General features: G+C 43.8%; 1 protein-coding gene across 1 annotated transcript in view; it reads right to left on the bottom strand.

Annotated features, from left to right (window-relative positions):
* Positions 1-22,381, bottom strand: part of ldb3a (LIM domain binding 3a) — a 210,520-nt gene that overhangs the window by 83,526 nt on the left and 104,613 nt on the right. Inside the window, exons 6-7 of the mRNA XM_085970260.1 lie at positions 13,373-13,554; positions 10,513-10,549 (exon numbers count right to left, since the gene is read on the bottom strand). Coding sequence (XP_085826386.1) covers positions 10,513-10,549; positions 13,373-13,554 — 219 coding nt within the window. The remainder of the gene's footprint in view (positions 1-10,512; positions 10,550-13,372; positions 13,555-22,381) is intronic.

Here is a 22,381-nt window from a genome sequence, read left to right as displayed (position 1 = left end):
CAGCAGTTGGGCAAGGGAGGGAGAGAAAAATAAAGACCAGCCAGGGTCCCTGCTCCTGATCGCTACCCAATGACCCTTGCTGGAAAGTGCACTTGTCGATAGTTGGGGAGGACGGGATCAGGTTGCCACCAGTGGTCAAAAAGGTTGCACATGAAGAATGTCCATACAAGTGAGCAATGGAGGGTGCCCACTGGCCAGTACCTGAGCAACTGTATCCCAAAACAAGATGTTCTTGTGCAGGGCGCTGAACGCCACGTCTCAATTCCCAATATGTGCTCCGGGGCAAAAGCTCTATTCACTGGTACTTGGGCTAATTGAAGCCACATGGCACGTAGCATTCGGCAATGGGATACTGCACCATCTGTACTGGATGTAGTACAGGCTGGTGGGTAGGGATAAGGAATGCACCCGTACCATGTGTTTTACTGACACCGATTGTTGGGCACATTGGAGCTCGTCTTAAACTGGCTTCAGACCAGATACTGGAGATTTTGACACTGACATTCTGCAACTTTGCTTGTTCAATGTCATCATTAATTTGTGTCACAAAAATTTTAAATGGGACCCGCTGTTGAGATGAAGGAGTTGGTTGTGTTTTGTGATTGGTCTATTGAGATGCAGTATCTCTCTGCTGGCCTACAGGAGGTTACATTAAATACAAAACTTAAGAGCTAGAAGATGCCCAGTTTTCTGGTGCTGCAGAGTTCCTCACACTCGGTTTATATTGTGAATTTTTAACCCCCACTCTAGAATCAGATGGTAGTTGACAACTGTCAAATATGGCTTTTGAGATTTTGTCCCCAATTTTTAATATTCTTATTTAAATTTCTCTAGAGCAGCTTCATCCACCATACTTGGATGCGTTTAGTTAGGAGAATGGGATGGTCTGGGTCATTTACAATTACATAGACACAGCACAAAACAGGCCATTCGGCCCAACTAGCCTGTGCTGCTGTTCAATGTTCCCGTTAATTCTCTTTTTGGGTGCTCAGCCCCTTTCTGCACGGCCCATTCAAAATACCGCGCATGCGCAGTTTTTCGCACTGAAAAGCCGTCGAGCCAGCTGCGCAGGAGGTCCAGAGAGCTGGGCGACTTAAAGGGAACATTGTTGGTGTTTATACTCCACAAGAGTCACCGCTCATTCCATCTCCTTCATCTCAGCCTTTCAGCATATCTTTCTATTCCCTTTTCTCTCATGTACTCGTCTACTTTCCTTTTGAAAGCATCCAAGATCGTAGGATGCCTTGGATACAACTTTTCTATGACTGCCTTCAACCCTGCTGTGTAATTGAAAAAAAGTGTGTCAACAGTGGTCCAGCCATGACCTTGACTTGGTTCCCCCACTCATTCCACCCTACCCTACGCAAGATGGACGTGTCGCAACATGATTACCTACTTTACCTCATGGCTGAACTGGTAAATAACAGGACTTTCTCCCCTCGCTACACTGGCTGTGACCCTCCCCAAACCTGGGACAAAGATTCCAAGAAGCTCAAATTCTGCTGAGGGCAACCTTTTTTGTTTAAAAAAAAGCTAAGAAAAGAAATGAACCTGAGAACATAAAGGCCAAAGAAGAGATACTGCGAAAGCCGGCATTATTCACTAAGTGGAAAAGTGACAAAACTACAGAGAGAGACAACAGCTGCTGAAAGGAAAGGTGAGAAAGTTAAGATTACAGCTTATTTCATGCTGTTTTTAGTTCACAACTATTTTAGAGGCAGGTAAAGCCATATCTGTCTTTCTCAGCCACTGCAGTTAGAGGCAGGTCCCACGCACAGGAAGGCTCCAGCCGAGACCCATAGCTTAATCTACATTTGAGTCTGCTTGCAGTCTTAACATAGGGAAATAACTGTCTCCCGGGACGGGAGGGGAGGGCGTGTTAGTGCAGACAGGACCATAGAGTAGGATCACAGGAGGGGCAAAGGCCATCACGGCAAATGTTAGATACAGAATGACTCCAACGTGCACAAAGCAGACCGTTAAAGCACAGAGTGTGTACAAGCATCAGAAAGATAAAAGGCCAGAGCTGCAAGAGTTTAAAGAAAGCGCACATGACCGTGAGCAAAAACCGCAGGGAAGGCCAAGCAGAAAGCATACAAAGCAGTAGTGTGAAATACATACACGGGGGAGAATTTTCCAAGTACACGTGGGTGGTAGGGAGCCTCAGGAACCCGGCCCCATAGTGCCAACCCGTGATTTTGTTTTTAAACAAAAGACTAAACTCCTATCAGCATTTCTCCAAGGCAATATGACATTTTGCCAGTGGTTGCCATGACCTTCATTACATATATAAGCAGAACCAAGGCAGTTTGGCTAAAGTTGCTCTCTTGGTCTCCAAGTGCCATTTTGTTTTGTTGTTGCGGACATCCTTCTCCAACTAATTTGCAAACCCCGCCCAAGGTGAAGGCTAAAGCAATAACGAATAAAATAGCACTTATTGGAATTCACACTGGAGTCCTCGGCCAATTTAATTCTTGCCCCCCCCCCGCATCGCTAACATTTTTTGGCAACTTTCTTTTTCTCGTTTAAATTGAGGGAAATAGGCTACTTTCCACATTTGTCACTAAGCACCATCTTGAAAAGAAGGCTGGCACAGATCAGGCGCAGGGTGAAGGTTCCTTGACTCTGTGCCAACGCGTTTCAACTCAAAGCTCAGAAATTTAAAAAAAACGAGGCCTCACTTCCTCAAATCGGTTCAGTGAATTCCCCTTCTTAGAAGGGAAAATTAAGAAAGCGCCTGCAATTACACCAGGAAGTTTCAACAAGGTGGTTAAGGAGTTGCGCCGTCAGCTTGCTACCTTTCCAAAGCAGCCATCTTTTAGAAGCCCAAGTACAGAAAATGGTTTTGCAGAGTTACAACAACAATTACACAATAAAGTGCAAAAAGACAGGAGAACAATGAAGCACAGACATAGACAGATGGGATGAAGATACTGCTCTCAGACAGAAAGACCCCCCCATTTACTGCTCCCCAAGGTTTGGATCAATCAACACCATTTGGGACAACATGCACTCATCAGAGTGAAGAACATGCGTGTCTTTTTGTATGGAAACTGCAGAAAGACAAAAACACTCCAGTTTAGTGCTTTTCATGCTGGGTCTGTGACAAGTAATGTGCTGTACACATAACCCGTGTCCTGTGATCATCATGTATTCAAGGTATGATATGCTTCCCAGGCAATGAGTGGCCAGTTTATGTTGTCCCATTAGTTTTAAAGAGAATGTTTTCACACGAAAAACAAAGATATATTTTGTACCAAAAGTGATACATATTTTTGAAAACTCACTTAATAAGAATAGCTGTTAAAAATTGGTTTACTTAGCAATAGAAGATGGAGAGGCAGTTATATTGACTCTAAATGATGGAAAAATGAGCAAATTTATATAGATCGAGAATTATTCTTCACAGGTGACCAAGACATTGTCTGACAAACTTTTAAAAAAAATTAGTGATCTATGGTTAAATAGTTCAATGCAACCTCAATGTTGCTAATATCATGAAGAATGAGGAGACCTGCTTTTGGGTCAGGATTCTGGGGAGAAGAAAAGGGTAGGTGTCAGTAGAATGAATGAATTAGATATCAATGACGTTAGGCAATGGAGCAATTGATGATGACATGGAGGCAAAAAAAAAACAAACCTTCTGGGAGAGGTTAGGCACCAAAGGTCACGCCCGCACACGCACACGCACACACACAAAATCACCAACTCCCAGCATGCACAGCGTGCGGTCAGTAAGTATCCTAGCCAACCATGGAGGGAGTGTCCCAGCCCTGGAGGCATCCAGCAAAAATTGGGTTAGTTTTTGGTTTGGTAAAGGAACAGCCCATTGCAGATTGGATATTTCCCTATGTCACAACCAGACAAGCAGTTTACCTGATGGACCTCTTTTTGTGTCAGCTGTCGCCATGGAACAGAATCTTCAAGAACACATTATTTGCACAATTCTGAGGAAGTCTATTTGCCCACGTGTCACACCTGTATCGCTTACTTGTGTCCAAGTTCTTAAACGAAGGATTTTAAGAAGCCTACCTCCACCTCTTTAATCTCTCTACGTTTATTCATGACTTGTTTGGAAGCAGTTCTTGTTTCTTAGCTAACTGGCAGACATCATCCTTGACAAGGGATCTGGGTCAGAGGCTTCTCCACAGCTGTTGATAGAATGTGGGGCAATGGTTGCCAAGCAATTTGACTACATTTGTTTTTGTGCTTTGTTGATATAGTGTCCTGTCGAAATTTAGCACTCAGCAAAATACCCTGGCCTGGAGGTTAGCTATTAAAAAACATTGGTAAACAGCACTAGCAGTACCGGCACTCAAACCTTTAAGATCTGGCTGGGAGTCTCACATTTACTGGAATGCTGTTGCATTGCAAATTCTTCGCGTTACTCATTTGGACCTTCATTTTGAAAGCTCAGTTTTAATATTTAACCTGCACTCAATGTGAATGGGATGTGTTTATACTACACAACACAAGGCAAAGCCCCACTTCAGTGTGTGAGGACTCCTTCAAAATCATGATGGAACAGTCTTTCAACTGGGAGCCACCCCAGTGAACGGTGACTGGGCTGTCCGCTAACATCACAAATGTAAACAGCCGCTCCATCGAGAAGGAGCCCCCTCCCAAACCGGTTTAAAGTTAGGTTTAAAAAAAATGTTTTAGACTAACTTCATTTTCCAAAAATTCAAGGTAGCTTAATTTACTTTTGAATTTTTTTTTAAGAAAAGAAAACATTACAGTGTCTGTTTATCAGTTGTCCTGTCTGACAGGAAGGTGGCCTGCCAGTACAGCACCACATCTCACCCCTCATAGGGCATTTTAAACCAAAGAAGGGCAGCAATGGTCAATGTTTCACACAGATTATCTGAAATGAGCAGAGTTCACCATTGCCATTAGATTCAGGTTCTGTTCCCCCGAGCCTGAGGGTTTGCTGCAGCTTGCTGTTAGTCAGAATCCTCTTAATGATTGATGTCCATTTAGATTCTGTACAATGAAACCTTAAAAGCCTGTACTCATTCTCAGATAAGCCTACCATGAGTAGCCCAGACTTTACACTACCATCTAGTACTGGTCAGTGCTCGCTCCAAGTTCAGAGTTGGAGTTGGATTGAAGACTCAAGTTATGCACAAGCTTGAAACACCATTTAAAAAGGCACTCTGAGTGGTGGACTGCCCAAACATCTCAAACAAAACAAAGCTAAGACTCAAACCTTCAGTTATTAATTCTTTGGAGTTGTAACTCATTGACTGGGATCAGAATGATCCATTAAAATTGTCCTGAATGCAAAATTAATTCACAAAAAAGTCTTTATATTAAAATATTCAGGGAATATTGTGGCAATGGCATTATAACAATATTAAAAGGACAATTTCTAAGGTCATTGCAATAGCTCAGTTCAATAATTACCTCCAAGTTCGTTACCTTCTCTTGACCCATTCTGATCATGGAAGGAAACACTGAGGAGGTGCTCTCGACAGAGGAAAGTGTGCCCGTGTTAATGTAATACTCCAAGAATTGTGGTTTACAACCACATTGCATGAAGCACTACCACTTTGAACTTGGCAACATGGGCAAGAGACATTTGCTGGTTATAATCTATGTTTATTCCATAGTTGGGGACCTGTTTAATCAACAATGTAATGAGTTAACTAGCAGGTCAGATCTGAATGATACCCAAATGTAAAGTTAGGCTGAAGGTTTCCTAACCTAATCATTCTAACCCAAACCCAACTCTGGAAAGCTTGTAAGGAGATAAGGTTTCTGTACAAGTCTTTATTCCCGTGAACAGATCTGCTGGCTCTTCATAACGTGAAAACCCCTGTCTTCACCTACCTCCACTCGCTCCCTGACTCCCAGTGTCATGATTTCAAATTCTCACCCTCAAGTTCCTCCATGACCCTGCAAACTTCTCTGGCCCTCCATCCCAGCACACACCTTTTGCTCTTACAACTCTGATCTACATGAGTCCCTCTCCCTCCACTGGTGGCAAAGCCTTCAACTACCATGCTCCTGCCACCTGGAGTTTTCTTCCTTAACCCCCTTTTTGCCTCGCTGTCTCAATACTTACCTCTTTGATCACCTCCCCTGCTGCCTCCTCAGTGTCTATCCCTTGCCCTATAAAATATCCATGTGAAAGGTGCTATATAAACGCAAATAGCTTTTTAAAAAAACGACACCTACATAAACCAAACCATATATACGTACGTACGCGCGCACGCATATGTTTGGTCAGTCCACCATTATGCCAAACAGGGCAATTATTTTACCGTAAGGTTGACTTTAATGTTTGTGCGCAACGCTGGCCGATATTACAGTTCTTATGCATTTTAAAGAGACAGTACCTCTTCGAGTCAGCCTACTTACACCAAGTCTTCTATCAATCAATTCATCTTGAAATATCCCCTGTATTCTAGATTTAAAGCCACCACTTGGATTTCATTCATCATATGGAAAAAACAAAGTCAACCTTACTGGCCACCATAGTTACCATACAAGCCATTTCAAACTGAAAATCAGTGGACCATAACTGGAGATTCTCCAGAGCTCAGGCACACAGGATGATCAGCATTACTGATCTTTCACTTGGGGTCATGGAATGGTACAAGTAAACTGTAATCGAACAATCAACCAAGTTAACATCCTAGTGAAACAATGTCTGCCAGCATTGCTTTAAGCCTGTGTTAAGGGCCTGGTGCTGATTTCCTTTGAGAAGTGGAATGATCCAGTCGCTGCAACATTAAGAAAAGGTTGGGAGAACTTTGAGAACCTAGGGTTTCCTGAGGGAAGAGGAGGAAGAGGGAGGCCTACTTTCTGTTCTTAGGACATTAGACCATCAACCTTCTTTGCACCCAGTAGTGACAGAAACGGTAGAAACTTTGATTAGCGACATTTACGTATGAAGATTTAATGCATTCGTACTACAATCCCACGTGAGCTATTTTTACAACATTGACCTGAAGCAGTGAAACGGTTTAAATCACATGTAAAAATAAAGCACACTGTACTGTAGTACGAGTCTGTAGAGCATATGTACAGAAAATCTGCCAATTGGAATGTCTACCCTCTTAAGTCATCTATCACTATAGGTGTGGTGGCTTCATCTTCTCAACAGTTAGGTGCAACCCCTTTGTAGCTCCCCACCCAGGTACTGTCTCTTCAACGCAACTGCAGAACAATCCGACTCCAGTAATGAGATTGCGATTCTTAGTGAGTGTCTCAGTGCTAGAGCTAATCAGTATAGAAAGAGACTGGAAGAGGAGCTAATTGTCTTTTTTAAAACTTGATTTTTGTTTTATTTCAGAGAAAAAGTGCTGATATATACAGAGAGATTGCAAACCAAAGCAGCCAAGCACAGAATACAGGAACCAAATGATCAAACCCTGCCTTTCACCAAACAATCTCACTACACCACAACCCAGGTTTTATATATATTACTCATCTCCAAACTACTTCAACCCTCGTCTACTCAGCTCAAATCGTTCACAAACAATCGTATTAACAGGCCACGATCGTACGGGACAGTCAGGGATGATGGGAAACTGCAGGTACGCCTCGGACCCCAGTGCCATTTACTCAAGGTCCCAAATTACCACTACAAAGCAGTGATTTGTCTTTAAACAAAATATAACACACCCCACTTATATTTTGCAATTCAACTGATTTTTTAATGAAATTATTTTTTAATTGGGGAGCATTTGTTTCTTGGAACATGGAGTGGTCTACTTTACAATTCTTAAAAAAAAATTTGTTTTCTCCTCCTTGTCGCAATCAAAACAGTGCAACTGCAAAAATGCAGTGTGAAGCTCACCTTTACAGATCAGCAATGGGTCAAGTGCGGAGTTAGCTAAGTGACGGGTGCCTCAGATCAGGGAAGGGAGGTATGGGGGGGGGGGGGGGGGGGAAAGGGAAAAACAATCTGCAGTTCGGTTTCCCTCTCCCGATTACCGTCCAGTGACCCAGGCTGCAAGGCGCACGGATGTGGGCGTCAGGAGGAAACTCTAGGCCCCACAGTTGAATCGCTTGCTGGCAATCACGGTCGAGACTCAGCCCTGAAAAATGACCACTTGGAGGAGTTCTCAGGAGCACTATGGGCACAAGGAGAAGTGGACCAGCGCACAAATCAGCACCTTCAGCAGAGAAAGGGAGAAAATGGCAGGGGGGGGCGGGGGGGGGGAACGAGTGGAAATATATCGCACTCTCATGCCAGAATTTTTTCTTCGCAAAATTGCTGCGAGATGTGTTATAAATATCACAGTCTTTACTCAAATCTCGCCATCCTAATTCGATCATTTACTTTCAGCTCAATTTAGCTAAATTTTGCATATTACCTCTAAAAGTTAAATAATTGATGAAATATTTGCAGTTTCCCCCTTCTGATGGAATGCTCACACAATACAATTACCAAAGAATAATTTTGCCTAATCTGGTTACTGGAAGTAATTTCAGAAAGACTGCATAACTGTAATATACATTCATCTAAATTCAATGTAATAGCCCCTCGCCGTCACTGTCCAAAAGAAAAACCCTCCTTGTAACGGGGATTTGGATTCATTTGTCAATCAATTGTCTGGGTGCATTGTTTGTCTTCTGCCGTTATTGAACTTGGGTCAGGGGACACAGCTCTCACGTCCCGAATGCACTGTACATTACCCAGACCTGGTGGGATTCAGCCTGAATTATTCGGGATGGTTCCATGTTTCCCTTTTCAGTCCCATGTCTCAATCTTAAAAATACTTGTCCCAGAATCTGAATCCAATCAGAAACCCAGACTGAAAACGGAAGTTCCTGTCATGCTGGGCTGCAATGTGAGAGAAGCTAAGCAATAACAGATCAATTATTTAAACAGAATATTATGGGAATCGTGGTTGACTTCTGCAAGGACTTGGACTATGTGATGGGAATGAGGTTTGACGAGGAGCATCCAACAATGGACGTCCAATATTTGCACCTGAAAATATTGGTGAAGTAATTAATCACATGGACAGATATCTGCTTATTTCCTGTAGGCCTCAGGCAGGGCAAGGGATTGTGGGCCAGGGTTTTGGCAGCAATGGGCACTAGCAGTAAATAAGAACAAGGTTTTATCAGAGATGTTTCATTGCCCACATCGATAATCTGTTCAGCAATCCCCAGGCAGCTACCTGTGATTTGGTAAAATAAACTAATTCAGAATTTCAATGAGATGTGTTGCCCATTATTATATGCCCCAGAAAATCATTCCCCATTTTCTTCAAATCCTTGATCTCCCCCGAAGCCTCATTGTCGGACCTACTGCCAGGTTCAACTGTGTTATGCGAGCACTCCCTCAGGCTAAACAGCACCCACTATTTAGACTTCCATCATCGAGACAGCAACAGTCCTTTCAAACTGCACTCTCGCTCCAACACAAGGAAGTTAACAGTTTATTAATTCCCTAACATTTCTTTGAAAGGAATTCAGAGATACAGAAGCTGACTCTTTATACAGAAACAGGACTTTTAGCATTTTATTGGCAGAGAAACCTTCATACATGGAGATGAACTGTGCTGCTAGGAGCACAACATTACAACAGAGGAGGGATACAAGGCTAAGGACACTCAACAAGCACTTTGTTTAACTTGTTTTAAGAAGATTTGATGTTCTCACACTACTTTTTTTTTTATAGCCACTATGACAGTAATACGCCCTTTTTCTTTGTTTAGTAATTCTATCTTGAAGTGTCTTATTACACGTGGGCAGTTTAACCTTTAATATTAAGGATCTGTGCAGACAGACCATGATGCCAATTGCGCAATTTGGCAAAGCGTGGACCTTTTACTTCATGTTCAAACTTTTCCCTGTGGCATAGAGAAAGAGAGAAAGAGAGAGAGGAGGAGAAGAGTAAGGGATTAGGGAATATGGCCTCCACTCTCCTGACCTTATAACTGTATAACACACAAACCAACCAATGCATTACCCAAATGACAAGGCCCAAAAAATCCCCAATTGATCTGTTGCTACGACGACAAAGAGAGGAAGCTGCTTTGCAAATTGGTTTCTGAAGCATTAAGACCCTTAAGATGGCTACCCTTTACACATCAAACAAACTTTGCCCTTTCTGGGTTAAGAAGCTATATATGAAACCAAAGCAACCTACTCAGTAGTGTAGATTTGACAGACCACATTCTCTGGGGGAGGATCACTTGGGTAGCACCACATTATAATACCCATGTCTCACTGTGGTCTACCAAATTAGGACCAGCCCATTAAACAACGTGTACTCAGAGAATTATCCCCTGTAACTGTCGGCACATACCCGCACCTACAGAGCCCTGGATGTCTGTCGAAGCAGAGCTAGATGGAGAATATTCTTGGTCCAATTTCAAAATTGTCAACCAAAGGTTGAAATTAACTATCTGTTATCTTAAAAACCACACATTTCTAAAATTAATTAACGCTGAGGGTTAAATGTATTGTATTAATGTGTTTAACAGTAAAATGTCTGAAGTATGTGTTAAGTAGGCCAAATGACTGCTGCTGTTGCTAGAAGCCTACCTTGATCTTTTCATAGCTTCCTCATCCGGATCTTGCACTGCAAAACAGAAGATGTAAATGAATTACCATGCCCAATCAAACAAGCCTATGCTCCTTGACATCCACAGGGCTCCAAGTTAAACGGGGATCCTAATGGTCCGTTTACAGCGGGAGTTTCATTAGAAGATGGCAGCGGTGCCAGTTCTAAACGTCTGAGGATTTAGTCTTCATGAAACTTAACCTCAACGATGGGTCTAAACACTGTCGAATCACAACATAGGCAAAACTTTGGCAGCAATAGGGAAGAGATTACAAAATCTGCACAGGGAGCAGCTAAGGTTCAGTTTGGTGAATACCGTTACCGGCATCTTACAGCAATACCAAAGGATGAAAAACTAAACTAAACCCTGCATCTTGGTGAGCTAGATTTGAGGATAAAGGGTGGTGTCGAATCAATTGTCCCACCCAATCCCATCAGAGAGAGATGACCATTCCACTCTATTCCTGGGCTGCACTGAAGCCAGGCTCCAGCAGGTTATCACACTGCACCACCCAGTTCCATTAGAAACAAGCCCATGAAGGCTTCACATTTCTGCTTAAAAAGGGAAGAGGAGAACAACAAAGATCAGAACTTCATGGTGAAAAATTCATGGCATACATTAGAACGGGACCGTTAGATCAGACACACAAATGTAGGATTTGCAGTTTTACAGAAGTTTTCCATTTCTGTTTTCACTAAAGTGGATTTATTTCACGCGGTATATAACGAATACTTCAAAAATTTTAATCTTCAGAATGGCAGATGGATAATTAAAAAAAATAAAGGGTGCACAGAATATATTACACTGCACTATTGTTAACTTGGAGACCGGTGTATGACAAGAGAGTGGTGAGAGAGATGGCAAAAGAGAAGAATATTTATAAAATAATCACTTTATAACCAGCTCATTAACTTTGAGTCCTGACATATTTCAGGATTTTAAAAACTTATTTTTGGGTGAGGAAAAATTGCAATTTCAGAATTTTGACATCAAAATGTGCAGTAAGAGCAAACCTGCAATTTTCTCCTGCTGATATCATTCCTCTATTAATAATTTGTTAAACCCCCTCAATGCCTGCTCACCTGTGCACTCTGCTCAGTGGCAATCTGCAGCACATCCCATCATAGCAGGAATGGTAGATCTGCTGCAACGTGGCTGCTCACTGGGATCAATGCTGGAACTGTACTGGGTCCCTAACTGGCGATGACTTCCATACATGCATTGGCTAGATGTTGATGCCCATGTGACTCTCATGCATCCAGATGAGAGATGAGCAAATGGAGCCAAAACACAGCTTCTTGGCTTTCAGCCCCTCAATTTCAACTCTCCCTTCCCCCACTTTGTAATATTCCTTCAACTACTTAGTCCCCACAAGTTATGTCCCCTTTCTTCTACCGAGGCAACAGGCGGATAAGCTGCTCTCGGATTCTGCTAGTCTTGCTCTTAAACTGGCTACTGGAACTTGTAACAGATTCTAGGGGAGTTGCTCCAAACGCTGGAGGAGAGAGCAGAGATACTAGCCATTCACATTGACACTACCATTTGCACTTGCCTCCAGCTCAATAAAAACACATCTACTCATCCCCATCATTTAGCCTTTGAGCACCACAGTACAGAAATCATCAGGAACACATTACCTCCAGGGAACAAGCAAATAATTGTCAATAATAATTAACCTCAACCCTCCTTACAACATTCCTTGGGATTGAACTATTTTGTGTCCGCCCATTGGTGCCGGGCCTGCGAGCGTTAGGTGGGCGCCGCATTGCAGCTCACTGGTTCTGGGAGGGTGGGAATCACGTTGTGCCAGCCAGCAGGTAAGTCCTGGTGGGAAGCCAATCCCGGGAGGCGGCTGGAACAGGCTAGCAGCAGACCGGGGTTAATCATTTGCTCCCAGACCATCACCAGTGCTACAGTATAACTGTACCAGAGTAGCGCGGAGAAGCACCAGCCTCCTGGATGAACATAGTGGGCGTGTACGCTCATCCATCTGCAAGTCTGTTTTGCAGAGGTGGCAGCAGATGACTTAAACCCCTGCCAACCTGGCATAACAATACTTTAGCAGTCAAAACTGTCATACAGAAAATGGCTTGAATGCTACACTGGTGCCAGATGTCAGCCAATGTGTTCCCATTCCCCTTCCCCTGCGATACTTGGTACATGCCCCACAAAGTGTTACAGAAAAATCTACTAGTTTAGCATAATTATCTGGTGTTTTTCATTCAACCAATAAACATTTCCACAGAACTTAGAAGAAAGAAGTGACTAGCTTACGGCAGTAGACATTGTTCAAGTAATTGCTCCCATCGAGCAATCCCAAGTAAGGCGCAGAGTAAAGCTCCCTCTACACTGCCCCGTCAAGCACCCTGGGTCAGGTATAGTGTGGGTTAGATCAAAGGCAAAACTCCTTCAGCACTGGTAAATCAAGCACTTGCAGATCAGGCACAGAGTAAAGTTCCCTCTTCTCTGTCCCATCAAGTACTTCTAGGTCAGTTGCAGTAAAGGTTAGCTGCAGAGTAAAGCTCCCTCTACTCTGCCCGACAGTGTGCTTCAGTGCCAACCTCATAGAAGCACCCCTGACTGCACCATTTCCCATAGTGAGACTGATCATTTGGTGTCAATTACAGGCCATTTCATTCTGTGGACCTGTACCCAGTGAGCACTGGGCTAATACTACAGCAGCTCACTTAGGACCTGCAGAAAGAGAGGAGACTTTCATCTCAGCAGTCTGGGCTGGATCTAACTCCAGGTATCATTAGTAACAGGGTAGCTGGCTAATTAAATGCACCACTCACTTCTCCCCATTTAACCTAACAGAATGGAAGCTTTTCTATACTTACAGTATTCCGTTCCAGTCATCTGAGCAAGGACCCGGAAAGATTTGGACTGCAAATTAGCAGCCCTGCGGGTCCACTCATCCAGCTCCTGCTGGTGACTCTGATGGGGCTGGTTAGTGTTACGAATGACAGCCTGGTAGACTGGAGAGGCACTGTCCACTAGAGCATCTTTAACATGTAGGTTACTGCAATAACACAGAGAGTTTCATTTTACAATAAAACTTCCGAACTCCCAGCCTATCACCGTGACTCCTCACCACTGCCAACCCCAGCATCCGCCACAGGTCTGTGGTGGAGTCTATTCAGGTGCAGCAAGACATTTTCTAGCTCTCCTCTGGGCAACTCAGTTCTAAGGGTCTGTAGATTCCCTTTGGCCAATAACAAAACAGATTTTTTTTGGCAAGGATTCAGAACCCTGGCATGTTCGCCCATCGGCTCTCCCCCAAGGGGTTTCCCAACTTCGGCCATCAAGAATGGTGGGTAAGCCCTCTAAGGCCTGTGCTGGTGATGCTCCAAAGCAGGTCACTGGGAGGACCACAGTGGTACCCTGGGGTGGCTGCCCTCCAGTTTAAAGCAGGCAACCTTTGTTTGTCACTTCCTCTGGGATGCTCAGTGACACTGTACGTTCCAGCTCAAACGTTACCCTACCATTCATCTGCTTTGCACAAATGTGTTGGAGTTCAGAAGAATGAGAGGGGATCTCATTGAAACTTATAAAATTCTAACAGGACTAGACAGACTAGATGCAGGAAGGATGTTCCCGATGACGGGGGAGTCCAGAACCAGGGGTCACAATCTAAGGATAAGGGGTAATCCATTTAGGACTGAGATGAGGAGGAATTTCTTCACCCAGAGAGTGGTGAACCTGTGGAATTCTCTACCACACAAGGCAGTTGAGGCCAATTCATTAAATATATTCAAGAAGGAGTTAGATATATTTCTTAAGGCTAAAGGAATCTAGTGATATGGGGAGAAAGCAGGGACCGGGTACTGAATTTGGAAGATCAGCCATGATCTCATTGAATGGTGGAGCAGGCTCGAGGGGCCGAATGGCCTACTCCTGCTCCTATCTTCCATGTTTCTATATAATGTGCAAAATTTGATTTAAAAAAAATCAATAAAATATTCTAGATTTTGAAATTCAGCGGGCCTTTTATCAACAAGTTTGATCTAACGTCAAAATTCAATGGTATCCCGGTGTGTTGGAGTCAGGATGGCGTAGTTTGTAACTTTATTGTTGGACATGTGGTAGAGTTCTCAATGGTTTATCAATACATTCATGGCCCATTCAGTAAACCTACAGAAGGGTCAAGAATGGAATTAAACAAACCAAGTAGCAGCTAAAAGAACTCAGCTCAGATTGAAGGTGGATTTCACGCACGCTCCCTCCCCTTGCTATTGGTTCCAAGGGTAAAAGCACTGGCCTGGTGTGGTGCCACTAAGTACAGACCAGGAAATACTGGTCTATGCTGAGGTAGCTGATATTTCCCAGGGTAGCAGTAGAGGTGCCCCTAGACAGAGAGAGGGGAAATCTTCAAGATAATAAACTTATTCCCCACCCATCCCTCCCAAAAAAAGTTGTACATCAATAATCTTATCTGGTCCCATGAGAGATATTCCAATTCTTCTTTCAAAAAACATATATTCCTCACCTTCAAAAAAAAAGACATTCGGCTTTGTTTTCCGTTCGCTACAATTTGTATACGCACAAGTTTAAACTTCTACAACGGCGGTGGTTCCATTCAATTACTTCACATTTAATGGTGAACACCCTCGCTTCACACACCTGGTGCACAGAGTCAAGTCCCAGTGGCAGCCGACTGTTAACCGGGCAGCACGTCTAGCGGGCAGGTGGTAGGCTGAGTGGAGCCACTGGAGTTGTGGAGGAAGGGAGGGGGGAAAAAAATCTGTTGTCTCTAAATGGTGCTTTCTGTGGGCTTAGTGCAGAGCGGCACTTCTGATGGTGGTTGTGAAGCAGTGAGTTGGCCAACTTACTCAGCTGTTAAGGTAACAGGAGGATTGGAGAGCAAGGGGGAAGAAGGAGGAGAATATAGGGTGAATATATAGAAGAGATGATGGGAAATGAAAAGGTATGTGGAGTGTGGGCTAACTTTATATGAAGTCAATCCTTGAAATCTTTTTAGTTAAGTACTCACCTCCACATCACTGGTGGGTCACCTGTTGGTCTGTTCCAGATTGGGGCTCATCAGATGGTTGTAGGCGGTTCTAAAGACAACTCCTAGCAAAATGGCCGCATTCTTCTAGGTTGCCTATGGATGCTAACAGATAACATGCTGATCTCCTTGGCACCTCGCCCCCCCTCCTGCAGGTGCCAATGAACAGGGACAAGAGCATGGTGAGCGACTAACCAAATCATGTCCAGTGTCCAGACACCGACTGCACTCTTCGGACCAGTCACTGCAGGTAAGCTTTTACCCCTCCCCGTTTCTTGAAAGGGGTGGGCGGAATTCCATAAGAAACAGGAGGAGTAGGCCGTACGTCCCCTCGAGCCTGCTCCGCCATTCAATAAGATCATGGCTGATCTTCTACCTCAACTCCACTTTCCCGCCCTATCCCCATATCCCTCAATTCCCTTAGTGGATAAGAAATGGAATTTGTGTAATCGTGATGCTGCTGTCTGGTGTGTACATCCGTTCCTGAAGGCAAAACAACCCACTGGCAAAGAAAAGAAGTTGCCGTCAACCCAGGGATTCGGAGTTTGGATTCCAGCCTCAACGCATCTTCAGATTTGCTCCCTTCCACATTAAAAAGTGTATTTTTTTCACCTATAATTTGGGCCTCGATCACACGTGTGTAAGTGAGGCTCCTAAACTGAATCAGGCCAAGATAGTCTGGGAACACAAATTTATTCTGTACGATAAACATCCCAGGCACATTAGAGCCATCTAAACGGAATACAGAGTTTATAATAATGATGTAACTTTTAAAAATGCGCGTAGTATTGAAGCTAAAAGCGGACTGCGAAGCATTGATGGGTGGGACTGAGAGGCAGTTACCTGTGCAGTAAAGAGGACCGTGAAATATTACAAATAGCTGCCAGGCTCGGCTTTTTAGGCCAATAACACTTCCAAGTTGGAACCTTGAAATAATTTACCGAGACACTGAAAATTAAAACCAGTCAGTATTTTACAGTCGCTAAGGGGCTGAGAATCAGAACTGAAATATCAGATGAACTTCCAAAACAGAAAATAAAATTGGATTCCATCAAGTGCTGGGACAATCGTCAGTCAATGCAACCTTAATGGACACGTCACCCAACCGAATCTTCCTTAGCAGCCAAGAGTCAGTAAATGAATAGAAAAGAAGAATTGTGGTCAATCATGTGGTCAAAGGACCGTCTGTACCTCCGGTAAATTATCAGTGAACAATTATAGGCAGTGTGTGTAACACGTGACCCAAACGAGAACAGGCTACAAGTTTTAAATCTTCAGAGTCATCCTTCAAACATCGCAGTTTTGCTATATAACTCACACCCAGTCCACTATCAGAGGCTGGACCACAGATAGCTAGCTCTGTGCTCTACTGACCAGCCCTCAAAGATGTGTAAGATACACACACTAACTCACTCTCAGTGACCGTTACTCAGTACATCTAACCAGCACATGTTTTGCATTCTGAAGATTACTTTCGTTGTCACCTCTCTTTAATCACTTTTGCCTAAAGTCCCACTGGCTATTGGCAATGCCCAGTTGCTGCCACTTCATGCCCAGACAGGCTTTACCATCAGTTTGTTGGTGCAAACTTCAGCCTGATGGGAGTGTCTGTGGCTTCCTCTGGAAAGGTCAATGGCACCGGAAAAAAAGAGGGCCGACTGCTTGTCTGAAGATTTTATTATAAAACTGTTGAGCGCAATTGTTTGACAGCACCAGAGTGAAGCCCCGTCACTATCCCCGTCAATAGGGAACATCAGCACTGAGAAAGCCAGCAGATACACAGGAGTAGATCGTACAGACAGCCTCGCAGTTTTTACTTTATTCGCTGTACATATTTCACAGAAATATAGTCAACTTCCATTAAGCAGATGTCAGTAGAATTAGTAAGCGATATTGGAAAATATGTATATAGCGGACTAATTTGGAAAGGAAATTCCTTTATGGTTAGGTAGGACAGCCCCAACTCAAGTTTTCAGTCTCCAACCATCTTGCATCGCTCCTACATGACCCCTTCCCCCTCTCCCCAATGTCCCTATAGATGACATTACTGATTTTTCCCAGTGATATCTTGCTGCATTTTAGGCAACTGTGTCTCTTCCACCATCCTTGTTGTCCTTTTTGACAACATTGAAACATTTTCTTTGCAAAGTTCAGTCTAAAAGCACAGCTTTCTGCCAATTGGTGACATACTGTTTCTTTTGGGTAAATGTACTGTGACGTTTGTCCCCCTCAGGTACACAACCTTATGATTAAACAACCTGTAACATTGGTTGCACACAACGTTCCAACAAAACAGGCTCCACCCTTTTACTCAAGACATTCTTGAGTGCATTCCTGATTATAGTCCACTCCAAAACATCAGAGCAATTGTAATGTATACAAAAGTTAATTTTCTCACAGGTAGGTTCTTAACCACGACACAAAACATTGACCGTGGTAGTTAGCTCAGGTTAGCAAACATCAAAAACAAATGAATTTCTGGCTTTGCTAGTGAAAGAGTCAAGAGTCCAGGGAAACCTATAGACTAGCTCAATGATTTTAATATACGAGTATATATTGCACACTCAATTCCACATTCCATGCAACATGGTAGAGAACTTTAAGGGCAGACATCAGCATTTTAGGTTTACACTGATTTTTACCAAATTAAATCAAGTGCAAAAAAAATTCCTGGAACAATAATTCATCATTTTTCAGGACAGTACTTGAACTCATCCAATGGGTGTTGAAGGTATGTGTTAGGAATGTAGGACATTTTAGGAACTGGGGAAGAACATTTGGTCCAACAAGCCCACCAAGCTGTGGTTAAGCTGGAATCCACCTTCCCACCACATCGCTACAAACACATCTAGTTACCTCTCTGGCCCATTTATACCATTGACTTCGCTGGTACCTTATTCCATTAGTCTATTATTGTGTGTGAAATAGATTGACCAGACTTCACTGTTTTCTTCTAAGTTTCCCAATTTTGAAATCTTTGTCAGTGGGATCTAAATGTCATGATCGACTTTGTTGATGTCCCTTCATTTCTCCTTTCTGATAAAAGCATGTCCAGTTTCACTAACCTTTCCTTATACTTTAAATTCCCGAGACCAAAGGTTAACTTTGTTGCCCTACACTTTATCCTCTCTTGGGCTATAACATCTTTCCTATGGTATGCAAGCAATACTCCAGGTGTAATCCAGCAAACCTGTTCTTCTCATATCTACTGGTTTTTCTGATTTGCATTCTGCCCCTCTACAAATGCAACCCAATACCTTGTTTGCCTAACTCATTGATGACTTTCACAATGACCATAAATTCACTTTCCCAATGAATATGCTGCATGACTGTCCCATTCAACCCATATTCTAGTTCCTTACTAGTTATTTTATGTTTATCTACATTAAACTGTGCTTACCATTGATGGTTCAAGATGCAAATTTTTTTGAATCGGATCTGACTGCAATGTGAATAGAATGCCTATAAAATGACAATTCTGAAACACAGTCTGTCTCTAGGTAAAACAAATAGCTGATGATTTTCCACCTTTGTCCCATTTTGAGGGTTTAGGGAAATACAGAGAGGCAACTGCACACAATGCCCTCATACTATCGGATAATCAACCAGAGGTTAGCTTTATATTGCAGCACCTCACATGGACACAGACAGACTGAGCTCCCTCTCTACAATGCAAGCTTCCAAGTTAGGAGGCAGGTGAGCTAGTGCAACAGGCTGCCCAGGCACAAAACCATGACTGGTTGGCAGCAGTGCCACGCTACTTCGCATGACACCAGGGTTCCTTGTGCCCCATTCAATTACAACTACTGCGACTAGCATCAAACAGCTGGCAGCAGAAGTTTCGCACCATCTCCCAAAGGTCTTGATGCTGGCACAGGTCCGATAACCTAACAGTCTAACAAATGATCACCCTCTGAATGTACTCGGCGGTGGTGGTGGGGGTGAGGAAGGTGAAGTACTTTTACAAAATATTCCTGGAATTTTTTTTTCTAAAAATAGAAAACCAAAAATGAAGATGTCCCGACACAATTTCAATGTAAAATGGCAAGGAACCAAGAAAGGGGAAACTCCCACCTCATGTGTGTGTGATTGAAATGGTGTCTCTGGCCCATGTGAGTTTAGTACAGATTTGGTTAAGAAACGATAGTCTGGTTATGAAAGATGGACCTACTTACGCAAATGGAGGTTCAGGGCCACTGAGGGTCAGATGATCAAACACCACCAGGGTATTGATCATTGGTATCCGAGATTATTAGGAGGTAGGTCGGTTTGATTGACGGGTAACAAAAAATGACAATGACAGTTGTGTGTTAGACATGGGAGTGGTGGAGGGGGTGAGTGATTGGGGTGTGGGTGGGGTGGGGGTGGGGGTGAAGGTGGAGAAAGAGAAGCAACATACAATTAGAATAAAACACTGCTCTACCAATCAAAATGAAAGAGCTGCAATACTAATCCCTGGTCTACAGAGGATATCACATTGGCAACAGTTCAAGAGGCTTCAGTGAGCCATCCACAGGGGAGATCACACAATTATTGCAAGCGCTTACACCACGTAAACTGTTACCATAGTGACGGCACCGTCACCGCAGCATCAGGCAAGACCCCATTTCAGATATCACCGCAGTGTGGAAACCTCTGAAGAATGTCATACTATAAAGCATTTTTTTCCCCACAGTTTGAAAAATATGACCCTTGCATAAAAATCTTTTATACGATGATCGCACTTGAAACTTGGGGTCCATTTTTATTTCTTGTGCTCGATTCTAGTGGTGGATCATTTTTTGTACCCGGCAGATTCTGGCTTTGCCAAGCTCTTCTCAAAGATAGATTTCAGTGATTGACTGTAACATTTAAACCTGTAGTGGAGAATACATGGAATCCATGCTCATGGAGTACAAGCGCCAATTATCGCTGACTCTATGGAAGCAACATGGAGTCTTTCAAAACAAATCGAAGCCTGCGCCCAAATCTAGGTTTCTTTTTAAACAATAATACTTGATGATTTTCAGTAAGAATCTCATTTCATAGTGTGGACTTTTAAGTCCCATCTAAAATCTAGCTAGGCCTCAAATTCCATTGATGGAGAAGGCCCACAGCCCCTTCCCCAGGGTCAAGGCTGCAAAGAAAGCAAGCACATGATGACCTTCAACCTCTGACTGACACCTGAGAAACCTCCTCGGCATGGGCGGAAAGGTGAAGGGGGAAACAGCTCCTCCCACAGTGTCCAACACCTGCAGCTCTCTGCTTAGATCCGCGCTGTGCACACACAGTCATACATACATAGACAGACACACAGGCTGCATTTACAGGAAGCTCCTAATGTGTCGCGGAACGCTTCTCTTGTTGTACTAGTTCAATGGGTTGCGTGAAGCTGCGGCACACAGAGAGGCTCGCTCTCCTGGTAGTCATGGGATCGAAGAATTCCTGAGCAAATTCTGAAAACTAAGCTCATTCCTATCTGTAAACTGAAAATGGCTGTCTTATAAAAATCACATAAACCAGCCAGTATTTTACTGATCAGCTGTTGTCCCTTTGGTTTCGCTCAGACACCTCCACCTGAGAGGATGGGTGGGAGATCTGGTGTTGAGCCCCAGCTCATGCCACTCAGAGGGTCCTGCGGAGATGTGTAAATGTCTCAGGAACAATGCCCTTCGATTCTGCCCTTTGTGTGGAGAGGCAGCCTGGCTGAGATTGGGAGTTGAGCAGCACCTGTCACGGGGAGGAGTGGGGGGGGAAAGCAGGGAGGGAAGGTGGGATAAAATACATCAAACCCGCATCCCATGGCTGATGCAATCCAGTGTGCCAGTGGACTCACTGGCCCATGGTGGGGACTGATATTTCTCAGGCCAGACACCTCTCCAAGTGTCCAGGACTGTTTCTACTACTAGTCTACAGCTGCTTGCCAAGACTCCCACGGCAGATGCATCTGCAGAGCTTGAAAGGCCAGGTGTTCAGAGGAAGGAGTAAACCCATAAATGGCTCCCATCAGGCCAGAAGTTTACTTTTCATTGAACACCCTTTAATCAATCACTGTCCTTCAATTAAATGTTAATCATTTATTTTTCTGTGAAATGGTTTCATTTAATATACTCTCCTTGTTTATGAATTTCAGAGACATACAATGGCTCCTCAAGGTTTTGTATGCAAGCAACAGATCTTAGTTTTTCTTGGCCTACCTTGAAAGATCACTGCCCCTGGCATGAGCCTGGCCAGCAATGGCATCCATGATGGCATCTTGGGAGTACATGCTGATGGGGGTGTTATACTGGGCATGGATGATGGTGGCCTTCCCACCAGGGCCTTTCACTTCGATGGGCTTGTGTGTAGACAACACGGAGTCCTTCAGGACGTTGGGGTTGAAACGCTCCGCAAAATCACTACTGTTTGTGGGAGTGAGAAAGGAGAGGAGAGGAGAGTAAAATGTGAAGGGAAGAGAACAATGCAGGGAAAAGTATAGCCAGTGATGGAGAGGGGTGGGGATGGGTAAGCAGAAGCTACTTATTCTAAATTTACATCCCCGTTTGAAAGTCCAAATGCAAGTCCCAGGAGGAAAAGGCCGCCTGCCAATCTTCCCTTTGCACCCCCACCCCAATTCTCTTACAATATTCTGAATATGGAATCCCCAGCGTGTGTCGTTTTGGGCCCCTACCTTCAAATGCCCACTGATGGGTTGGAGTAAAGGATGACAGGGTGATTTTGGGACTCATCTTAAAAGTGGTCAAGTCTGCCCGTGACTCACCGAGGGGAGGAAAGGAGCAAGCACGGGGGCAGCTCTGTCCGAACTCTTGTACTGGACAGCTAGAGGTACAGGAAGGCACCCTGGAGACCATCACCGAGT

Source organism: Somniosus microcephalus, chromosome 29 (genome assembly GCF_052327205.1).
Source record: "Somniosus microcephalus isolate GS21.2 chromosome 29, FLI_Smic_1.0, whole genome shotgun sequence".
NCBI classification, from domain to species: Eukaryota; Metazoa; Chordata; class Chondrichthyes; order Squaliformes; family Somniosidae; genus Somniosus; species Somniosus microcephalus.
Note: the sequence above shows the minus strand (reverse complement) of the source record. Positions and strands in the feature narration are given on the sequence as shown.